The following is a 23,897-nucleotide window of genomic DNA, read 5'->3' on the forward strand; positions in this document are numbered from 1 at the left end:
TTTAACGAATTTGAGGTAAAACCGAAAACCAACCAAAAATTGACATTTCTGCCTCTTTGGCCGCTCATACAATTTGTAGGCGTTAACGACAGTGGCCACGTCACAGTCGTGGTTTTTTTTCATGTACGAGTGGCCAACACTATGGTTGGCCGTCGGTACAAAAGTAAAAGAATAATTCACGAAGTGTTAAAAATCCCCAAAGCTATCAGAACACTGGACAATAATACGCGTACTACTAGATACTAAAAGAAAATATTAGCCTGTTTAAGATTTATTAGACAAATGTCCATTTTGAACGATTTGGAGGTAAAATCGAAAACCAACCCAAAGACGATATTTCTGCAATGTTTGGCCGCCCATATAAGATGTAGGACAAATGAGAGTGATCTGTGCAGTACCCTCACTTTCGTTGACTACTGCGCGCGTGGCAAACCACGGCGTCATTTTCATGATTGCATTCTCATAGACTGGAATTTCAGGTGGTTTGAACTACGGTTTTTGCAGGCTCTTCATCAATTATATTAGCCATTGTGCCTATCATTGTTTAATTAAAGGAGTCATATACGCCCTCAAGTGACGGGGTCATGTCAGTCGACCAGGTAAGCAATTTACAACCTCATTCATGTCATTGCAACGTGTACAGGTACATGTCTCTCCGTCTCGCTTGGCTGACTTTCCTCAACGGCGTTGCTTTTGAGGTGCAAATTTCGTTCCCCGGTCATCAACCATCGTCATGAGCCGCTACTCGACAGCAGCCGGCAACGGACCAGGTGGCGCTGTCTCTGGAGCGGCACCCGGTTCGTCATCCGCGGTGATCTTCAACATGTCTCAGATTTCCGTGCGCTCCGTGCACCTGTTGCGATGGCTGGTGATCCTGTGCGCCGCCGTGTCGCTGATATATTTCTGGTATTGGCACCGTTGGAATCTCCAGTACCAAGCCAGCCACTTAGAGGTGAGCGGCAACACAGACCCGGAGGATTTACCCGTCTCTCTTTTATGTGGTCTGTTTTCTCGAGGTCGGCCGAATCGTAGGCCTACCCTCAAGGCCTAACTTAGGATTGTATTTGTGCTGGTGGGAAGTTCTTCAATAGAGAAGAGCTTTGGTTATATAACATGTGTAACTCAGGGTTTACTTAGGTTTCTTGCAGTGTGATCTCTCTCAGTTTGTGGAGGATTATACATGCATGTCATGGCGGTTTCTGGAATCACAATGGTAAGGTTTGGGGTACTTAGTTCGGAAGTCTGACATGTTGAAATCATTATGGCCTAGTTTAATATTACACATGTTATAACTTAGGCCTAAGCCTTTTTGGGAATAAAACCAAAGATTTGTCAAAAGTGCCCTAGTCACTGTAGCTTGTAAGCCAGAAGAAACTGTTTAGAGAGGAGCCAATAAGATGCAGTTACAGTTAAACTTTAGTGGTGGGAGGAAAACCCCAGAGGAATATTCTGGGTAAACATAAGCCTTTTTCCAAATATTGCATGGGTGATTTTGCACAATGGTAGAAAGGCATTGTGGGAAGGGAAAAGGAGCAATGGTTTTTGTTTTTTATGGTCATGATGGTAAAAGCCTTCAAAATCAGGTAGGGACTGAAAACCCAATCCACACGTGGACCGACCCGGGGATCGAACCCGGACTGCAGAGATGGAAGGCGAGGAAAGAACCCCTACACCAACCTGACTCCCCAATATTCAACTTGATAATTCACGACAAAGTTGCGTGTAGCGATACATTTCAGTAACCACGCCTAGTAATTGCAAATACTGCATGGGGATTTTGCACAATGTTAAGCACTGTGAGAAGTACATGAAGATAATTATTAAAGGCTAATGTACATCTCGTTACCACTACATGTAGTTCAGAAAGAATTCCATACAGACATCGTTAATACCCTCTGCACAAACACCGTGACACTGGTGTGAAAAATTCTATTTTCTGAGCGAATACACTGTACCTCAGTACATGTAGTTTTAAATTGCTACTGACATGTACCAATTATAGATGTACATTTATTTAGATGGCTGATTTTATACATGTAGGTCAGTGCACTAGAAAAAAAATTTCCTTCCCACGAATTGGACCTACAGTTTGTCAGTTTGATATTTCGTATATTCGTATTTCATAGATCTCTTCCATAATTTTTATGGAATTGTACAATAGTTCAGTATATTTTTAAATGTTTTATTGCCTGTTAAAACAATGTGAATTTTGCCTGAGCAACTCCAAAGAAATTGGAGTTTTAATTTGGAAAGAACTCCATATTAGGATTCCATTCATTTTTCCTTAGAGTTACATGTATCTGTTACCCATCTGAAATTCTGAAAGTGATAACACGACCTAGAAAAATGAATTTAGTTGGGGAAAGGGTAGAGGTACATGGACAGTACATATTCATCTTTCAGACAAGTCTCATTGGGTTTGTGCACAGGATGTCAGATGGCGTCTGTATGGAACTCTTGCATTTAGTTGAAGTAGAGAAAATTCCATACAGATTACTCATTTTTGCTTGCGGTAAACGTACATTTACATAGGGCCTATACATGCACATGTACATGTACATATACTGTATGTACTTATATCAGTCATCAGAAAGCAAATGTCGTAAAGAGTTAAATTAAGCGGGGAAGAATTTGAAACATTAGAAAACACTTCAAATCTATCAGACCATGGAAAGGGTTCTGTACTTGGACATGTCACGTATCTGTAGCACCCTGTGCTCAGACCAGATGAGACTGGTCTGAAAAATTTCAAGTATTTTCTCAGTAAAACACTCCAATATTTTAAAATTGCTCACTTTAAGATAATTTTGTTACATGCCAATCTCTTTCTGGTGGTTGATATATATGTCACTGCCAGGAAAAATCAATGATGCCTGTACATGTACATGGATGTCTTTAACGAGGTGAGTCTAATAGAGTTTGTGCACAGGTGTCAAGTGATGTCTGGTTGAGGCAGTCTTTCATTTTGGTGCATCGTCTTTGAAAGGGAGAACAAAAATGACTCCACAAGTGGTGACAAGCATTGTCAACGTGTTAGTGCATAAATGGGCAGATTTTGAAAGGCGAAGCTAGCGTAGAAATCACCCTGAGTTGATGGGTCTTTTTTGCCGCTGTCAGGTTTTGTTGCGCAGACTCTGTGACCAAAACTCAGAAGTACATATAAACTGGACAGCAAAGGAAACTTGCCACTTCTGTTAAAGGCCGCACGTAAAAATTAACCCCATAGAAATAAACAATTTTTGTACACAGGTACATGTATGCTGCAATACCCCTTACTAATCAAAAGCAAGTGATTATCTTTATAACGAAGGAGAAATTGACATGCACAGCAACTTGGTTACTGAATCAAAAGTCACAGAATGTAACCGAATGAGCTGTAAGTTTTACGCAGAAATCCATGTCACAGGACGAAATAAAGAAAGATTTCACCATCATTACTTTTCAATAATGTGTATGCATAGTCAGTAAGGATGGCATCCCTATACAGAAACCACTCATGCACATCATTTTGACATTTGTTCACTTTGTCATTGGTTGTTTGGAATGTTGTCCATTCATGGGTCATTTTTGCCTGGTGAAGAGTGCTTTGGTGTGTGACTTTTGATTCAGTAACTAAGTTGCTGTGCATGTCAATTTCTTCTTTGTTGTAAAGGGGCACAATTTGTGACGGTGTCCATTGTTATGTGGGTTCTGTAAAAACGAACAGCTATTTCCCTGCAAGTGAATTCCAAACTGACATTGTTTTACATCTTGCAAGGCCAAATACAGAGGTGTGTGTTATTTTTCTGGAGTAAATGACCTACTCTACAGGTCATGACAGGTGGTAAAAGTTACCCATGTAACAAGGACACCGTCACAAATTGTGCCCTAACCACATGGAATGACCCAGATGCCATTTCTGTTGATATTTGATACCTACTACAGGTCACCTGACTTTCCATAGCACTGGCAGGCACAATTGGGTTTATTGAAGAAAGATTTGGGCATATGTTCCAAGTATTAGTACTCTGTGAGTACATGTACGCATGTTGATATGTAGCTACATGTACTTGCACATACTAAATATTTCTTTTCCTTTTCAGCTTCCATCGCTGAAGAATGTTGGGCCGGAGTTTGTCCTCGGCAGGGAGGGCAAAAAGCTGCGGATTCTCTCGGGCAGCCTCCATTACTTCCGAGTGGTGCCGGAATATTGGGAGGACCGCCTCATCAAGATGAAGGCCTGTGGACTCAACACCGTCACCACGTAAGAACAATAATAATTGTTTATTCGATTCCTTACAACATAACACTATGATGTCCAACCCCGCAAGGACATGGTTTTAGTGAAGACCTCTTACGAGTATCACAACACGGGACTTCAATCGGTATTTAGAGTCCAATGTCCATACATTCCAGTATGTCAGTGATGTAAAGATGCTACTTGAATGTTAATTAATTAATATACCACAAAAGCCATCCATTACAAGTATGCTTGTGCTATAACCCATCTGTTGCAGGTATGTGCCATGGAATATGCATGAGCAGGTCAGAGGTGACTTTGACTTCAGTGGCCAGCTGGATATTGTGTAAGTTATCTGCCACACGGTGCTGCTCTCAACTGTTTAGATATTGTACACATCTCTACTTCAGTACTCGTCTTTTACCAAGGTACACACATGAGATAAATGTATTTGTGTACATTCCATTGAAAGTTAGCCGAGCAAACCAACATTTGACTACTGTGCTTTCCAGTCAACATGGTGAATGAAGACACGAATTTGAGTTCTAACAAAGGTTTGACTATGTTACCTTGTAGTTTTTGTTTTATGCATTCAACAAGGCTGAGCACTTGGTATCTGATATTGCAGAACTTTGCAGATTTTAAGTAAACAGTTGAACTAAATTTTAAAAAAAGTGCAGCATTGATCGTATAATTTCCAAAGAATTGCTTCAGGAAATGCATTATGGGTATTGAGCAAGATCTAAACTGATGTACATGTATAAGCTTTCGTGCCACATACACACCAATGTAGACTTCAGGTTTCTTCCTACCTCCATGTTAACCTCAAGGTTTGGTAGGATTTCCATGGCTTGGGACTGCTTCTCTGTCGTCTGTCTGAGCTAGTGAAAAGGTTTAAAGCAGTTATTACTGAACAGAAGCTGTGGAAAGTCTTAGATTCCATGCATGATGTGTCATTTCTTGTGCTTGTTGCAGGGCCTTTCTGAACCTTTGCAAGAAGGTTGGGCTGTACGTTATCCTCAGGCCGGGGCCCTACATTTGCGCCGAATGGGATCTTGGCGGCCTGCCAAGGTAATATGACATAAAAATTTTCTAATCTTGAAATTATTCTTTACCTATGAATACAAGTGATTGTAGAAGGAAACTTCCGTAAATCAGCATAATAACTGGGCCTGTATGCTCTCCCCTGTAAAGCTAGGCGTGACAGATTAATCAGCGTGGCCTGCCTTGCCAACACGCTTTATTGGAGAATAACGGAACAGTGTAATTGTAACAGGAAGTGTGGTCAACCTCAGTCATGGGGCATTCAATTACTACCCCGGGTGCTTTCTCCTACAAGCGTGACTGTGATTGATTTGACCCCCCACTTGACATTTCACATGCCCAATCCAAGTACCTGAACCTCCAAGTCGATTACCTTTGGAAGTATCCCACAATGCATTGGGATAACATGGAGGCTTAGTCAAGTGATGTGAATTAAAATGTTGATATTGTTGTGCGTGTACCTGGTAGATTGTTTAGAAACATGGTGACGGTTGCAAAATAGTGAAAGTTTTGCTCAATAAGCCTTTGGCAAGTTAATTTTGACTAAAATCTGGTGCACTGGGTTCTTTACATTCACGGAAACATAACAATAGGAATTCTCCATACTAAAGACACTGTTGCTACACGTGTGATTTGGGGCAAGCTTCTGCTTAGTTACCATGGTTACATAGAAACGCCTTGCACCAATACATTGTATACAGTGTATACAGTGCACAAAGGAACCAGTCCATTCCAGAGATGGTGGTTGCTATGCAAAAGCTTGCCTTGAATCACAAGGTACAGCAACTAGTCTTTAGTTTCAGGAATTCAAATTGTTATGTTTATATGTAATCAGATAACTCAGTGTACCAGATTTTATTCAAATCTAATTCACAAAAGACTTACTCAGAACTGTGAAAGAGAGGCCACAAACAACGATATTTTGGTCAGTTAAGGCCTGTTCATACTTCAAGCTGATGAAGCAAATTTGACGTCATGACAACTTTGCAGCGAAATTTCATCAGAGTTGGAATGTGTTCAACTTTTACAAATTCGCAACACAAATATTTGATCGCCCCTCACAAATTCACATTTGTTTTCGCTTTCCTGCAAAGTATGAACTGGCCTTTAGGTTTTGGATAACTAAAAACAATGGACTGTACCATTGGAGCTGTATCTTTCACTTATAAGTTGCTCTGCGGACTTCCGAAGTCCTCATTTATGTAATGTTGGGTCATAAGCAGAGAAGATTGCATTTAATTTCAAAGGGGCTGGTCCTTTTTTGCAAGTTTGAGGAAATTTCACTTCGACACTTGCTTCGTTTTCCTTCTTTATCAGTTGGCTCTTGAGCTACGATGAAATGAAGCTTCGTACCATGTACCCGCTGTTCATCGACTCTGTGGACAAGTATTTTGATCAGTTACTGCCAAGGGTGGAGGGACTGCAGGTGAGTTTAGTTCTGGCCATCTTGACCTTTGACCCTACTTTCACCCTCACCTCCATGCGTCCCAACCTCGTTCCCATACGTCCATTTCTGACATGTAATGTCAAAATATTTAAACGTCTTAATGCTCTTCCGTGCAGCATCAGTTGTTTGGTTTGCCTCACTTTGTTGCAGAAAATAATGGATGTTCAAATACGGATGTAGGCCGTGTCTGAATTTCCTGGCTACGGCTTGAATTTACTCACAAGTCTGTGATAGTGGCTGCAGCTGCTTCCAATAGATTTACTGTGTAATTTCAAGCCCCAGCCGAGAAATTTGGACAAGACCTATCAAATCCCACTTCACCTCCACCTGCATTGCATCATGGGAAGTATCCAATACCACTAATTGATCATTTTGTTAATTACTTCTGGGATCAACGATGCCGCAATGTTTATACAATGTACTTTTATGCCCTTTTCAGACATGATACACGTAACCAGATATTTGCTATGAATTATAATACTATAATATGTACGATTTTTGATGTGTTTTTGTTTAATTTGCCTGCTGCACAGTACAAAAAGAACAGATTGGTTAAGTTGACAAAAGTACACAGCATGTAAATGTGAGTTGAAAAACGTTTCTGCCCCCTTCCCCTGACCAGAAACGTATTTGGGTTTTCAAAGTAATAATGTCAAAGAAAGCGTTGATTGGACGGTATGATCTGCCGTGTATTTATTTGTCTCCTCATGTTCTGTAACTTTTCACACTGTGACAAAGCTAACTCCAACGTCAGTGTTTACCTAGGTCCCCCCTTTTTTTTGGTATTTCATTTGCAGTATTACCGTGGAGGGCCAATTATAGCCTTCCAAGTGGAAAATGAATATGGTTCCTATGGCAAAGATGTGGAATACATGACCTACATCAAAGAGGTACGTTTCTGTCTCGCTTGCACCATTAGGAACCTGATACATGGGCCAATATTATGAAGTCATTACCGTGGTGGCACACAAGTTGTTGAATGGGTCATTCTATAAATTAGGGGTCCAGTGTTTTCCGTGTCCCTGTCACATCTACCATATGATTCGTGAGTTCAGAACACATTTTCTGACATCCAGGAGTGATAAATTAATGCAAATTACCTGGCAAAAAAGTAAAAATAGTTTGAAATCAATTTCGGTGATATTCCCTTGTTAAATTACACAGGTCAGGTGTAACATGGACACAAAAATGTCACACTTTTTGGACTCCGGATTTATAGAATGACCCAAAGCTTTTTTATTTGTCTTTTTGGGACCCGAAGAGTCCCAACAGTGCAAAAAATTGCCAGTACATCTTTAAGTTAGTGAAACTTTGGAAAGCACGGTTGAAATCAACTCTTCCTGTTCCTCTTGTTGTTTTCAGGCCATGGAGAAGCGAAACCTGAAGGAGATGTTTTTGACATCGGATAACAGTCGGACAGCGATGCTGAATGGTCATTTGCCAGGAGGTAAATGCGCGCACACCTTGACTTCTTGCTGTGTTATTTAAAAGCGCTTTTGTATGGATGTCATGCAAAAGTGTTAACCTTTTGTCACATAGCTCACCTTTTATCACATGGAAAGTTGTCACTTTACAAATTGTAATCTATTTTCACGTACAAGTAACACTGCCTCATTTCACATTTGTGTTCCATGTTCGTATTACATGCAACATGTCGCCTGTTTGTTCACTGCTCTTGTTTGTTTGAAGGGATGGCCCCTATTTGATTTCACTGTCCTGGATCCATCCTTGTGCTTGTGCAGTCCTGACACCAAGAATTTGTGGAACACAGGTGCCTGAGGCCTTAGGAACACTGGTGCCCAGGGCCTGCAGAACTCTGGTTCCCAGGGCCTACAGAACAATAGTGCTTAAAGGCCTATGGAAAATTGGCACCTAGGGCCTATGGAACCTATGCCTAGGGCTATAGAAGACAGATGCCTCAAGCCTATGGAGACCTAGGACCTATGGAATACTGACACATACGGCCTATGGAACCTAGGATGTAGTGGTACATGAATGGTACACTGGCACCTGGGCCCTGGCTAATGAAAATCCTTTGTCAAATATCTGAAATTAATTTTGGTCATTTTTTTGTTTACTTCGGTGGGATACAAAAAATGCTAAATGAAGTTAATGTGATACATGTATGTTTGATGTTTCTATACTCCAGTGTTGCTGACAGCAAACTTCCAAGTTGCTCCAGAAAGACACTTCCAGGACGTTAAAAATATACAGGTGCAGTTTCCAATAGGTTATACATTGCTCAGTGCATTCACTTCGTAGATATGTGACCCGCTCTGCAAAAAAAGGATGATAAGTCACGCAATTGCAAAACATGTAATGGCCTGATCTATTTGGAGAGGGAAAAATTTCTTCAAAAACATGATTTTGTGTTTTTTTAATAGCTTCTGTAATATTTATATTTTCAGAATTTGTGATTGCAAACATGGATACTGATAAAGACAAAAAATTGTTCATTCAGTAGGAAATCCTACATAGCATTGTGTTTCCAAGTGCTACACTTTATGAGCTTTTTCTCAAAAAGTGCTTTTATTGAATCCAAAAATGTGGATATACAAATGTCTATATATCTCTGGAACGCAGTGCACTACAGGGGTCATTCATATATATCAAATTTTAGCTTTTGAAGTACAGAATCCAGTCATATCAAAAACTCATAACCCGAATCTGGTGACTTATTACCCATTTTTCTAGAGCCTGTCACACATGTAGTAAACTACTTACACGTAAATACATTGCTTGGTCATCCGGTCATTGTGCACCAAAACCTGATCATCGTGTAGCCATCCTGTGATGATTGGGGGACAATTCCCTCTTGCAGGCAACTCATGCTGGCTGAGACTCCCTGTTGAACCTGTTTGGCCGGCAGGTTGAGGTTGAGTGGTTGATAGGAGTCCTCAAGCATTTATGTGCCATGGTTGGTTGTTGCAAATATCGGTCTGTGATATAGTTTCCATGATGATGTCTCATGAGTAAAAACTCATAATTTGGCTGGTGAAAAAATGACTCGCAGCTTGACCCGGGAAAATGCAATTTGGGCTTGACTTGGGAAAATGCTACTTCCAACTTGACTCATGGAAAAATGACTTTGACTTGACTTTCAAAAAAAGGACTTGGTTACAACACTGTTTTTTTTTGTTTCTTTCATTCTTAGGGAACGGACAAACCGTTGATGGTGATGGAGTTCTGGTCAGGTTGGTTTGACCACTGGGGAGAGAAACACCACATCTTCAGTGCCGACGGTATGACACGGTTTTCATGTTGCCTTTTTTTTTTTCACAGTTGCTGGGTTCAGAAAACATTTTGTCCTTCCACACCATTATTATTATTATTGATATTGATTTTTGGTAATGACACCAAGGATTCCTCAAAAGCACCCTACCTGTAGGCACTGTTGCTCCCAAGCCTGACGAAACCTGTATAGAAGAGACACTGAGAAGCAGTTACAGTTTTAGAGGTGGGAGGAAAACCCCAGGGGAATATTCTGGGTAAAAGCCCACAACATCAGGTAGGGACTGAAAACCCAATCTACATGTGGACCGAGCCGGGAATCGAACCCGGACCGAGGAGGTGGAAGGCGAGGAAAGAACCACTACGCCAGTCCGACTCCCCTGATAAGAAATATCTGGCTGCGCCAGAGTTGGCCAACTTTCACGGTACTATCATTGCAAGCAAGTTGTGCTAATATGCTTAATAGATATTTCTATTTTGCCAAACAAAGCTGCAAAAGCTGTTTCCAACTGAACATATCGTGTATAGTCTAGTTCCGACACCCGACAGTTGCCCTTATGAAATTGTTGGTCTAATAGCTGTCAGTAATGACAGCAATGTAAGATGTACATGTATGACAGCATGTCTGGGATGTGGTGTGTGCCCTGAAAGTCAGCGTTACGGAAAACTTTACAAAATAAATAAATATTCCACAAGAAAGTGAATAAAATACCTTGAAGATATATTTCCAGTTGTTAATGACAATACCACAAATCGCCTTATTTTGGAAACTTTATGTTTCTTTTGTAAATTATTGAAAACCAGAGGAATTCTAATTTCCAAGAGCCAAAATTAGCTGGGAAACCGGCCAAGACAAAAAATGTGTGAAGGTTTGGCTGGTGACCCACATTTCTTCAGCAGGTAGATTCCTGTGCTGAGTAAATTTTGGGACTAAGTAGTTGTTGACATTACCCTGTAGCCTTTGACCTCAGTTGGTACCCGTGTTTAACACCCATATTCCACAGGTATTGCCGACCTAGTCAAGAGTATCTTGGACCTGGATGCTTCCATCAATTTCTACATGTTCCATGGTGGAACCAACTTTGGATTCATGAACGGTGCAAACCTAGACAAGATCTACGCCCCAGATGTTACAAGTTATGGTGAGTCTCGATTGCTCTGTAGTAGTCTTTTTAGAGCATACCTGCCAACCTGTCGTACTCCTTCCTGAGGTCATGCATCACCACATTATAGATTAGAATTTTAAATGAACTGAGAGCTCATTTAAATAATGCCTGAGCTCAGGAAGGAGCATGACAGGTGGCGGGTCTGGTAGAGCATGCTACTCGTGTTGAAGACAATTACACTACTGAGCGTAGAAATGTAATATTTGACACGGTCAAGCTAAATGAATGGTTGCTTCTAAGTTAAGGAATGCCTTGGCATGACAGATACGGGGCGAACAGAGCTTTGCCGTTTTCAAATGTGAAGTTCAAACTTGCCTTTTTAAAGATGCATTTCCATGATGATGATGTTGCACTGCAAGATATTTGATTTTCAGTGGTTTTATCCAGTAGGTTTGTTGTTGTTAGTTTCAATACAAGCTTAGCTGTAATTCCGTAATTTTAGTGTCAGCGTGTCTTGTAGAAGTTTCTTATAGCATAGGTAGGATTAGAGGCATCTGTTCCTGGGGAAGATTGAGACATTACCAATGCCATCAGGGTTAGGTCTAGGTAAAATTATTCTCCCAGTTGGCACGACAGATGTATCGCCATACTGCTGTTTGGGTACCAGCGAGATGACATCCATTTATTTCCTTAAGTTGGAGCTGTACTTCATTATTGATCGTTTTTATGGAAATGGTGCATTCTAAAATTTTGATTGTCATTAATTAATATTATTAATATTATAGTAGTTGTTTGGCAAATTTATATTTATATTTCAGAATGAAATGTCTAAAATCAAATCTTTTCGTGTTTCAACTTCCACTGCTGTATACAAAGGTTGTTTGAAGATTGGGATCTTCACAGAAAAGAAATCAAGCTTGAAAACCTCTTGAAGGAATGAAATTCAACAAATTGAACCCGGGACGACTTAAATGACATGTTTTGATTCAATTTTGTTGATATCTGGTTTCTGCCGTCAATATCTATGAATATTTGACACGAAATGTAAATTTTCTCTTTGCAAATTTCACCTTTTCTCATTACCTCTTACATTGACCCCCAGTATTACATGTACACAGCTTCACTTCTGAGGACTGTAAGAAAAAAGGAATGGATGTGCAAGAAATGGTCATCCTTTAAGCACGACGTCATACTTAATTGTTATGAACAATAGCCACCTGCTATCAGTCTTATTGATGAAGCAGGGGCAAGCCTCCATAACACCAAGGCATCCAAAGAAGCACACAAGTCATATACATGATAACAGACCGACTTTTACCCTGCTATGCAAAGATGGATTCATGACAAGTTGTCCTATAAGTCAAAATCAATCAAATCACCCCTTTGTGTCTGTATACCCTGGCAGATCAGGTGAGAGGATTTTTTGACCGTGACTGGTACAGTAAAATCAGGGCTAACAGTGAAGTGCATGAGGCCTCTATTAAGGGGGCAACCATCTTGTTTTTCGACCATTCAAAGCTTTGTAACCAAACTGAGGCTGGAAGGAAAAATAGTCTGTTCCCTTTTATCAATATGTCAAGTTATATTACTCTTGCCAGCAGGCCTATGGGAAACAAGACAAGCATGGCGGCCTCACTATCGCACTTGTCATGTAAAGGAAGTATAGGCCCCTGCTAACATCAGAGGCACCTTCCAGCTCACTCCGTAGGCCGGTTTGTTTCAAAAGGTCCTTGTTCTTGATCAGTGGTCACGATGCTGGTTCCCTCCATCCGATAGGCAGGTTCTGGTGTCAGTGAATCAACAGGGGGTTACTGATGGAGATCCGGATCCATGTGAAACAAACAGGTCCCATATTTCCAACTGCGATATTGACAGCACGTTGAACGTAGTTTGACCTGTTTTCATTTACTCCTAAGATTACGATGCCCCTCTGTCCGAGGCTGGTGACCTGACGGAAAAATACTACAAGGTCAAAGAAGTTTTGAAGGCAAATACCCCCAAAGGAACAGGTTAGCGATTACATAGTGTAAGCTTTTTCGCTATTTGTGTGACGTTTTGAGAAAACCCGAGACCTTTCACTTTGTAACCTTAATATGGAGCCCCCTTTGCAATCGTTTGCAGCAATACTTTTGTACGTTTAGGTTTTGTAGTAATATATTTGCCGTCCTTTTGACACCAATTATAGGAGAAGACTGATTTACTCTTAAATAAGCAAACACCATTCGTGCAAAAAATCCATCAAAGTCAGTGATCAAATTCCATTTTGTTCAATTTACCATATTTTTCCACTGAAGGTTGTTTGCTTTCTCGTATTTATTACCTTCATGCATTTTTCTGTTATAAAGTGAATTGTGTGCTAGGATTTATTTTCAGCATTAAGTGTGAAGAAGAGACAAAACAGACACACTTGATGCCATATTTTCAAAGAATGTGTGAATTTTATTTTTGAGAAACAATGGTTTCGCATGAACGTGACCGTACCACAGCTTTCCTTTGGCAGGCTGAGATACAACATGTTAGCATGAACGAATAAGCGCCTAAGAGAAATATATCAGTTGTGTTATAATTACATGTACACGTACACAATAGTTTTCATTGAAATTCATTTGTGCCTGTCTAGATAGATAATCTTGAGGATTTACAAGCAATCCTGAAAAAAAAATGATACAAGTGTTGGCATTGACACATTGATTTTTTGATTTTTCAAAAGTTCCAGATTCATTGCCCCGGATACCCACACAGATTGGGAAAATGGCATACGGGGATGTACAAATCACTCACTACATGACGCTGGACGATTCAATGGAATTTGTCGGGGTGAGTTAAATCGCAAGAAGGAAAAATAAATATTGAAATCAATGTCTTGCAAAGGCCATGTCCAAAATACCTGGGTATGACCATAGCCACTGGCTTGCCCTGTTTGAACCATCCAAACCAAGACTGACCAGCAGATGACCATTAAAATTTCTTCCAATATGCAGTTCAATAAGCTATTTGCGAGACAAATTTGAGTTAAATGTAGCACACTGAGTTGAGCATAACAATTGGAATTCTTCATCCTAACGACACTGTTGCTATACCTCGTGATTTGGGGCAAGCTTTTGCGTACATGTAGTTACGTAAGAGACGCCTTGCACCAGTGTACTGTTTGCAGTAGATAAGAAGGGCATGAAGGAACCAGTCCATTCCAGAGATGGTGGTCGCTATGCAAAAGCTTGCCCCAAATCACAAAGTACAGCAACAGTGTCTTTAGTCTGGGGAATTCAAATTGTTATGTTAATGTGCAGATAACTCACTGTACCAGATTTTTTTCAAATTTAACTCACGAATGGCTTATTCATTACCATCCCTCTTGTGGAATGTCTGAGAAACTAATCAAGTTTGACCATTCTGTTGCCATGGAGACATTACCAGCTCTTCTGCAGTATCACTTTCTACTTTGCCCTGGTGTGAGTCTTCTAAAACGGAGATGTACGCCAAACACCTACTTCATCTTGTTTCTCTAAAAACTCTCCTTCATATTTTCTCTTTGGTTTTCCCAGGAGCCAATCAAAATGGACCATCCCGTTGCCATGGAGAAGCTGCCCATCAACCAAGGTGGGGGCCAGGGCTATGGATTCCTCCTTTATCGCACGACCGTCGACCACAACCCAGAGAAGCTGAAGTTGGATCACCCACCCCAAGACAGAGCTCAGGTAACTGAGTGACATCCTTTCCCTTCTACAGATGTTATTTTTCTGTTCTGGGGCTGAAGCCAGCATATCCATTTTTTTCTCACAGCACTGGTCAGAAGATCAACTTCTGAATTGGATATGGGTAAAACTGCAGAGGGCGCTGTTTATGAATCTGAGATGCGCCCATACAGTAGACTCTGGAAGCCTGTTTCTGACACAGCTTGATGAGTTCTTGCTTTACATTTCCCCGGTTTTCTAGCACTGATCATGCTCTTTGTATGGAATACATATAACTGGGCACCGGGGAATTGCAAATTTAGCCTGTGGGCTTTAACCAAGTTGCGGCTGTGTCTGCAGCTTCATGCCAAGTTCTACAATCAGTTTAAAACAACTGGAAATTACATAAAAAATCTCCTAAATGCAGTCACACTTTAGGCACTTGGATGCTTCAAAACAGACATACTAGCCCCCTGTAACCATCTCATCCAATCTGGCTCTCAAATTCAATGTTACCTGCATTGACCGCTGGCATCTCGTGTTTGCATATGCAGCAAGGTATGAGATGGAGAGAACCCCCCCCTGCTTTGTGTTGGTCATTGTATCGCAGGAATCTGGGGAATTCCTTTCAGACATCTTGGGGGGAATGTGTTAAGTAACAATAGTCTTGAATGTGTATAGGGATTGGACATGTTGGGGGTTACCCCTCGGTCTCATTTCTTGCTGGGTATACGTGTGTGACTTTACTCCAGAAATCAGAGTGGAGATATAAAACAAGGATTACATGTAAAGATATCATTTTCCCCAAATTTGCAGGTGTTTCTGAATTCAAAGCAAGTCGGTGTGATGACCAGAGTTGACAACCATGAGGATACGTTGCTGACATTAAAGGTGACTGACTATCCACGGTCTCCACATGTGTTAAAGGGGCTGTGTTTTCACTTCCATGCGAGAAAAGGGGACACTAGTAACGTCTTTGATCGTATAGTCACCCAGTCCCTAATTCCAGTATTTACTTTAAAAACCAACCAGACTTCACAATGAGTAGAGAATTAAGGGACCTGGCAACTGAACAATCCTGGAAAAAAGTTGTCCTGGAAAGTCATAAAAGTCAGGGAAAATTTTGGCCCCCCCCCAAAAAAAATGGTGTCATTGAATCCTGCTGTCAGATGAAAGCAAAAAGCCATAATGAAAAGTCACAGAAATTGTTGTTATTATTATTTTATTTGACAAACTGGTGACATATGCCAGGAGAAGAGAAAAGGTGCACTGAAGGCCTCTCAACATAATACCTTTGTAAAATTAAAAAAAAAATCAAGATGGTACGAGGAATAATTTCGATGTGACACTTGAAAACATAAAATTTAGAGGCGATGCTCTTGTAATTTTTTGTAGTGGCTATGGCAGTCTTCTAGTTCATAATACTAAACAACTTGTCTCTGATCAAATGGCATTAAATTCATAGATGTTGTCATATTTTAGTCGTGGAAAGTCATAGAAATCGGTTTTCAGATTTCTCTGAGAACCTGTTGTAAAGACACGGATGTTATAGAGAGAATCACTCTGTTGCCTTTAACCATAAAGCAGTTTTTCTGAGAACCTTCCTAAATGTACCAACTTTGAGAGGTTGTGTCCCCGATATGTTGCATTGCAGATATCGCTAGCATTTTTCTGGTTTCAGATTTGCACTTCGTGAACAAAGAAAGTGGCATATTGGGAGGAACCAAACAAGCTGGGATGGATCGCTCCATTTGTTGATTGGGGGGGGGAATGGTGGGTCAACCCCCCCTCAAATCATGGGCACATTTTGTGTCTATTTGACAAATGAGTTAGGCATGTTTTTCTAATTTTTGTTGTTTGTTTTTTAGGGAGGGGTGAATGGGCCCAATACGTTGGAGCTGTTTGTAGAAAACATGGGGCGTGTCAATTACGGAAATCATCTGGACCATGAACGGAAAGGTACTGTAAATATGGAGATTAACCCTGCGTTCCGCTGACATATCACAGTGTTGATAGGACTGAATCAAGTCGGACTTGCCTTGTTCTTCCCAGTCAACCATCCCTTCACTCCTCTGTACACATTACATGATTGTCCAGCTCGGCAGCTTGCATAACCCTTATAAGGCGCCCTCATTTGTTAACCTTTATCGTATAACGTGTGTCAAACGTCACCAGTCAGTAAGTCCGACTTGACAGATCAGCCAATCAGACCCCCGTCAGTGATATGTAGTTATTTATAATTGCGTATGCACGACATGATCTTGCATAATGTATACGACATTTGCACCAATCAAAGTACATGTAGTCGTTAATTATAATGCAGGCATGAATGACGTAAAATCAAGTCCAGCAAGTGGCTGTTACCACTTTTGGTAGAGGAGCCGATTCGCTGCATACAAACGGTTGGCAGATTCATCGAGTCAGGGTTTATTCACATGGACACGATAAGTGGACACGAGGGCGCGAAGCAAGTAACACTGCTCAGTGTTGAAAAAACCTATACCCAAAGCATAAATGGAGACAAAGGTACACAGAGGATCCTGATTTGGTCAAGTTTACAGTGTTCACTGCAGTGCATGATGGGATAGGTGAACGAGCACGTCTTGCAAACAATTCAGATGAACTTGGGAAATGGTGTCCACAAGGAATTCTCTTCCCAACTGTTGAAATGCTCTTGGAGCTCACAGGCCAAGATGGTTGATCGTTAGGATTAAGCAGATTTCACCGTCCGTGGAGTTTTGGCTTGATGACATTATAAAAGTGCTGGAGGAAATAACTAAAAAGTGTGTCGCATTAGAAGATTCGCCAAGTTTCTTCCATAATTGAAATTGTCAGGTCATGTTTTACTTCTTTCTACAGTTAGTTTCATAGGTTTTAAAAGAATTCAGATTTGGAAGCTTTCAGCAAAGTTTGATAAAAAGTAGACTGTGTGCCAACGAGGATGTTTTGTTTCAACTTTCTCAGGAATACTCGGAGAGGTTGAAGTTGACGGCAAAACCCAATTGAAGTGGGACATGTTACCCTTTGAGTTTAAGAAGCCCTTCCTTGAAGCGTAAGTCTGGACATGCTCAGTTGATTGAGCGTGTTGACCGGGGCCTGATATCAGGCAGTGTTGTAATTGAGACCTTGTAAGACCGTCAGATCCTAGAAAACCATCACAAGACCACACAAGACCTCCAGTCTGAATTCAAGTCACATGTTACGTGTACTCAAATGACTTGAGCAGCAAAAACATTCCTTGTCATTGTTCACATTGCCACTTGTAACTGGTCTTTGGAATGATCTTGTGCGTGGTCCGGTCTTGTGAAAGTTCTCGTGATTTGTCAACTACATGTACAACACTGCCAGGATGCAGGAAACATTACAATTGCATTTCTGCGTTCAGAGAACCAGTGTCGGGTGTTATACTTGGCAAGGCAATTTGACCAGTCACCTGTTCCTGCTACTCTGTGCTCAGCTGCACTATGAGATTTTGTTCCTATTTGTAGTTGATCATTTTTGTAAACTAATTGGCAGAAACTTGTGCTTTCCTTCTTAGAAAGGTTGTTTTCAGAAGATCAGAAGGTTTTGGGTTCCAAAAGAAAAAAATAGTGGGCGTAGTGCTTTTTAGTCAGGTGTGCAGCGTCGTGTTGTGATCAAAGCGGAACCGTTCGTCTTGGATCACCAACTTTGCTCTCTGTTTGGACGGCTAGGCAGTGCAGACATAATCATGAATTTGTGTTTTGTTTGTTTCTCTCTTTCCCCCAAAAGGGTGTCGGCCTCTAGTAAGTGGAAGGCGTTTGCACCAGTTGAAGGTCACCGCCCAGCGCTCTACAAAGCGACGCTAGAAGTTTCTGAAAAACAACCCAAGGACACTTTTGTCGACATGACTGTACGTAACCTATTTCTTGTCTTTATTTTTGTTATTATAATTAATTATTCCATGTAATGAAACCAAGGATTCTTCAAAAGCACTGTAGCTCGTAAGCCGAAAGAAACTTATTATGGAAGAGACATTGACCACAAGATACAGTTTAAGAGGTGGGAGGGAAGGAAACCCAAGAACAGTATTCTGGGTAAAACAGACAAAATAAGGTAGGGACCAAGGAGCTAATCCGCATATGGACTGAGCCAGGATTGGAACCCAGGCTCCAGACTTGAAAGGCAAGTAAAAACATGACTTCGCCAAAAGATGAACTGGTGATGGAGTTGTCGCAGGGATGCAAGAGGGCTCTTTTTTTTTTCTCAAGCAATGCATTCAATTACTTCTCCAGCTTTGTACTAAAAACCCTAACTGCATTTGATTTGACATTTCATGACTTCCCATGCTAACACAGGCCCTGCTGAATGGAAGATCTTGCTTCTGACCTCCACTTTATTTATTGAACACTCTGAAAGGAGATGGAACCTGGCTATTTAGCTGTTATTACAAGTACATTGTACAACCTCACTTTGAGAGCTATCTTACTCTTGGACAATCTTAGGCTGAGTTCGGGCGGCTTGTTCTCGTATGTTCATGAACAGCTCGATTTGTTGTTCGTGGGTCGGCCGCTCAAATGCCGGGAACGTACAACCTGTTATAGCTGGTAGGGAGTGGCATGCAACATGACGGCGTCCATGTACGTTCTTTAGGGGTTAATGTTTGGATAAATGGGTTACATTCTATTCTGTTTAAAAGGAAACATTCATTTCTGTGTGATGGAAAATAATTAATGTTAATTTTGCAAAACTTCCCATTGTCTGTGGCTTTGGAAGCCATCTCTCTGCATTTTTCCCCTGTTCAGAAATCAAAATCTCACGAGTTTTTCGGTGTGTTCCTGTAAAACCATGACGAGGAGGTGGCATATGATCCTCGTGTTCCTATCATAGAGAACAAGAAACCTGTGTCAAGAAGAGACTGCCTGAACTCGACCTTTGAGGATTGTTTTGGGCTTTTAAGGTTTTCAAGAGAGAGTGGTGTGTGATTTTTCTTGTGTTTTACCATGGCTGATCTTAGGAATCTGTGTTTCCTTTGGTTTTATCTTCATGTATTTTGCCAGGGATGGGAAAAGGGGGTGATATGCGTCAACGGTTTCAACTTGGGCCGTTACTGGAGTCTCGGCCCGACGTCAACCTACTACCTGCCTGGCCCGCTATTAAAGCAAGGCAAAAATGAGGTAACTTGGTCAAAAATGTTCTCCAGTTATCCATTTACCTTTGTAACCTGCTCTTGGAAAAACGTGTGGTCTGATCCAAAAATGTAAATGTGGCTGTGTAATGCCCAGAGTGTAAGCTTTATAAGGTGTGTAGCAGAGCTCAATTTCCCATCCCAGTCCTGAGATAGGACTTTTTTTCATGTTAATTAGTTCTGTAGGGTTCAACTTTATTCAGCTTGGAAAGCAGTCTTTAAAATATACAGACTTGGGGCTTGGAAGGCTCACCGTAAATCTCCCTAGCAACCGTCATGTTCCTAAAACCTGAAAATTTGAGATCAAAGAGGTTAATTCTGACAAACAGGCAAAATTGAAATTCGAGAAGAAATACCTTGCTCCTAGCTTTGAACTTTTAGCGCAACTTATGTGGAGTGGACACTTACAAGAGGCACTGAAACGATATTGGAGAAAATATTTGGGGTTGGTGGGCAGATTCCATCCTGTCTGCCCTCTCAGCTAATGAGGACTTTGCATGATATTTTTTTTCAATTCGTCGTTTCAGATAATCATCTTTGAACTTCATCAGGGTAGAAACAAAATCAGTCTAACAGATAAGCACAACCTGGGCGACACCGTTCACGTGACCAATGATGAGGATGCGTTATGAGGTAGTCACGGCGAGGTAAGTTCCTGAAACTGGCACAGTGCGCTACTGGCATCTTTTTGATAGGGGCCAGATTAGCGTGCAGCGGTATTGTATCGCTCATCGCTGGAGCGCTTTTGTCCCCGGTGGTAATCCACTCGCGCTTTTGCCACAAACAGTGGTATAATCTCTCAAAATAAGGACCAATTTCCTCCGCTATTGACAACTGAAAAAAGTTGGCAATTCCTAGGAGCTCGGTCTTTTGTTCCGAGTACGGTGTTTTGTTATAAGGCCCTGCTCTTTTGTCCGGTTTCGGGCTCCCTGGTTTCTTGTATAAAGCCTATGTGCCCGAAACCGGGCTCCCCTGCAGCATATGGTTAGCTAAAATAGAGGCTTTAGAATTACAAAACGACCTCTCATGTTTGGATTGTTGAAGTCAACTTTCTGTTTTTAATGTTTTTTGTTTTGTCCACAGTGTCATGCTGGAACACTGGCCAGACCCAGCAATGCACCTCCTCGACAAAGGAATGATGTCACTGGTCGTGTGATCAACTGCCAACCAATCATGGAAGCTTGATTCCAGTCAAACCCTCTGCTGATGAAATTATCATCAGTGATGACAGAAATGTAGAAAGCCTTTTTTTAAAAATTGTTTTAATCAGCTCAACAAGAATTTGCCCTTAGTTCTTTCATCTTCAATGTGTCTCTTTCCTGTGAGATAATTTGTTTGTTCCCTGTATGACATATTGAATGGTAACAAGTGGAAGGGGCGGGGTAATACACCCAGGTTTGGGGGCGTCAATGCGACCGAGCAGGATGTTTTAAAAGACTCACCATCAAGTCTGAAATTTGGGGGAGATGAAGGAATTTACTACGTGTTCTTGGGTAAATGTAATTCTTCAACACTGAGAGGCTCGGTTTCAATGCGGATATGCGCAGACGGCGCTAATGTGGAATCCATCTATTTGCTTTTTAACACGTGGAAAACATGTCTGCATGCCCCTAAACCACCTCAGAAATGTCACTCGTTACACCCCTGTCCAGAATTTGCAATCGTTACAGCTCCCTTTGTACATGTATTAATTGAATGATTGATCAAAATAAGACATCAAGTGGGTGCAATGCAAGCTCCTGAAATGATATAAGCAAGAGAGTTTTCATTTGGGTTTGCTTTATTACTCCAACTCCGTAACTCTAGTGAGCAGTCAACAACTCTGATATCGACTCTTGGTCACTTAATTTTTTTTCTGTAGAGGAGTTAATATGAAACCGGTATAGCATTATTCAGACGTTATTGGTGGTGCTCATGCAGCTGGGAAATTTAGGTTAATTATTAGAAGTTTTTGTTCAATTGTAATTTAACCAGATTTGCTTTGATAAAATTCTAAATGGTAGATTTTATTCATTAAAGTATTAACAAATTTGTGGAGTTCTCGGGTGCTCTCCAAATCTTAGCTTCACTTCCATAATGACATTTAAAGTCTTGTGGTACAATTTTAGTTTTCTGAGTTGAAGCTCAAGATAATTACAGAAGTGAGCAATGATGGAAGCTTTCATAAACGGTAACCTGCTGGGCAGCATGGAACATTTTAAAAGCTGTCAGAAACCCAGCAAATCACTGTTGATGTCTTTCCGCAATAACGGCAGCGCTCACAGGAATAATAGCCAAGTCATGAACCGTATCAAACATCAGTAAAACCCATAGCAAAGTGTGCTGTAAGGATTTACCAAAAATCAGGCCGATTTTTGATGTATTACCCAGCATGTTAGTACTGACTGCAGACTTTATTTTTAAGAAATTATTCTTATGACACATTTTACTGTGGGAAGACGCTTCATGTATGTTTGTTGGATGTTTGATACCCACTATCATCATGTGACTTAGCGGGAGCAATCGTCAATTGAATGCACAACGAGGAAGCGCTGAGCCATGCTTGTTAGTCTGTGACATCATGCTCAACAAGACTGCTGATTGCTTACACACCAAGTCTTAGTGAGGTGTCTTTGAGAAATCGCTTTAGGTGTCTGATTGCAGTGGGTTTTTGCCCCACTGTGTGGTTTGTCCGTTGTTGGTGTGAACAGTCACAGAGGAAATTGGTGTGAATGATATCATGTTTTGTGCAGATTTCCATTATTTCAGTTTCTAAATAAGCCCTCAAGCTCAGTGTTGCTGCTGTCTTAGTCTTGGTTACAAGACGTCACTATTCATTTTGCTATTCAGTATTCATTATTGACTGACAAACCTGTCTCCGAAAGACCGAGCTATCTTAACCAACTGCCATTGCCCACAATTAGCAGCGGCAGCAAAGACAGTTTGTGGGCAATATCGACAGTGGTTTCTTAATGATAACGCCCTGTTTTCATTAGTGACAAATCCAGGTAAAATTTGCAAACCATCAACAATGTAGCTGCATGTTTTATTTAAATATTTAAAGAAATCATGTAAATAGTTCATATTACTTTTTGTTTTCGTTTAACACAAGTAGACATTCTGTACATGAATACAATACATGTATATGGTGCATTTAGCAATGTATTATATTAAATTGAAATGTATTTCTAGTTCTTCATTGACCCTTTTCAACTTCAGTTGGAATTATTGGAGTGTAGACTAGTTGTTAGTTGTGACCCTGAAATCATGGGTATTGTGCTTTTGTATTTTATTACAAAGGATAATTATTAAAATGGAGGAAATTATGGATTGTGGAGATGGTAAGTCTTGAAGTCATGTCAGATTTTAGTTTCGTATTTTGCTCCGAACAAATCCTTTTTAAAGGATGGACATTTTGCATTTAAGCCAGAATTCCTCCTCAACATCAGAGATATGTTGCCCAGCCTAATAAACATGAGTCATAAGTGGCTTTAAATTGAAGGCCTTGAAAAGAATCTTGCTTAATCAATTAAACGCTCCCCATTTTTCATTCAGATAGTGTCTATTGACATCAGGCTTACAGGCTAAGGGGTTCCTCAAAAGAAAAAGCAGTTTGCTCGTTCCGATCCATAGTAATAAAAGTACTGGAAAATGGCCTAACGACTCCAGTTGTAGGACCGGGTCACAGCTGTAGCTCAATCAACACGCAGGGAGTCAGGTTGGCGTTGTGGTTCTTTGCTTGCCTTCCACCTCTTTGGTCTGGGTTCAATTCCCGGCTCGGTCCACGTAAATTGGGTTTTCAGTCCCTACTCGAGTTAGTGGGTTTAATCCAGATTATTCCTCTGGGGTTTTCCTCCCACCTCTAACAGTGACACTGCTTTTCATTGCCTCCTCTCTACAGGTTTCTTCAGGCTTGTGACCTACAGTGCCTAGGGCACTTAGTTGAGGAACCTTAGTGTCATTACCAGAACTTAAATAATCATAATTTTATCTTACAACATTGCAACTTCAGAAATCGGACTCAAGGCTCCTTTTAAAATATTTTCTATGTATG

The 23,897-nt window shown here is 40.8% G+C and overlaps 1 protein-coding gene across 3 annotated transcripts; it reads left to right on the forward strand.

Moving 5' to 3' along the window:
• Positions 1-371: 371 nt before the first annotated feature.
• On the forward strand, positions 372-23,188 carry glb1l2 (galactosidase beta 1 like 2). 3 transcript variants are annotated; one of them, XM_022255391.2, is made up of 21 exons: positions 372-479; positions 644-952; positions 4,083-4,243; positions 4,497-4,565; positions 5,195-5,290; positions 6,581-6,689; positions 7,508-7,600; positions 8,073-8,157; positions 8,860-8,924; positions 9,865-9,952; positions 10,946-11,083; positions 12,964-13,056; positions 13,758-13,864; positions 14,590-14,742; positions 15,535-15,609; positions 16,587-16,677; positions 17,683-17,770; positions 18,469-18,589; positions 19,737-19,853; positions 20,392-20,511; positions 20,948-23,188. In XM_022255391.2, exons 2-20 carry the CDS (start codon positions 734-736, stop codon positions 20,494-20,496), a joined length of 2,073 nt encoding a protein of 690 aa, XP_022111083.2. In that variant the 5' UTR covers positions 372-479; positions 644-733; the 3' UTR covers positions 20,497-20,511; positions 20,948-23,188. The 3 variants fall into 3 exon arrangements, with proteins under 3 accessions (XP_022111083.2, XP_086998071.1, XP_086998069.1); XM_087141945.1 differs by lacking the exon at positions 644-952 and having other exon boundaries at positions 394-599; XM_087141943.1 differs by lacking the exons at positions 372-479; positions 644-952 and adding an exon at positions 1,175-1,213.
• The last annotated feature ends 709 nt before the right edge of the window (positions 23,189-23,897 follow it).

This window comes from Acanthaster planci, linkage group LG10, assembly GCF_054643075.1.
Source record: "Acanthaster planci isolate LZ-2023a linkage group LG10, COTS_SCS, whole genome shotgun sequence".
Lineage (NCBI taxonomy): Eukaryota > Metazoa > Echinodermata > Asteroidea > Valvatida > Acanthasteridae > Acanthaster > Acanthaster planci.

Excerpts from the sequence above, each read along its gene's own strand:
- glb1l2 (XM_022255391.2), top strand. The coding sequence starts at position 734 with ATGAGCCGCTACTCGACAGCAGCCGGCAACGGACCAGGTGGCGCTGTC. Across the intron at positions 4,566-5,194 it reads AGTGGCCAGCTGGATATTGT|GGCCTTTCTGAACCTTTGCA; the intron begins GTAAGTTATCTG and ends TGCTTGTTGCAG. Across the intron at positions 13,865-14,589 it reads ATTCAATGGAATTTGTCGGG|GAGCCAATCAAAATGGACCA; the intron begins GTGAGTTAAATC and ends TGGTTTTCCCAG.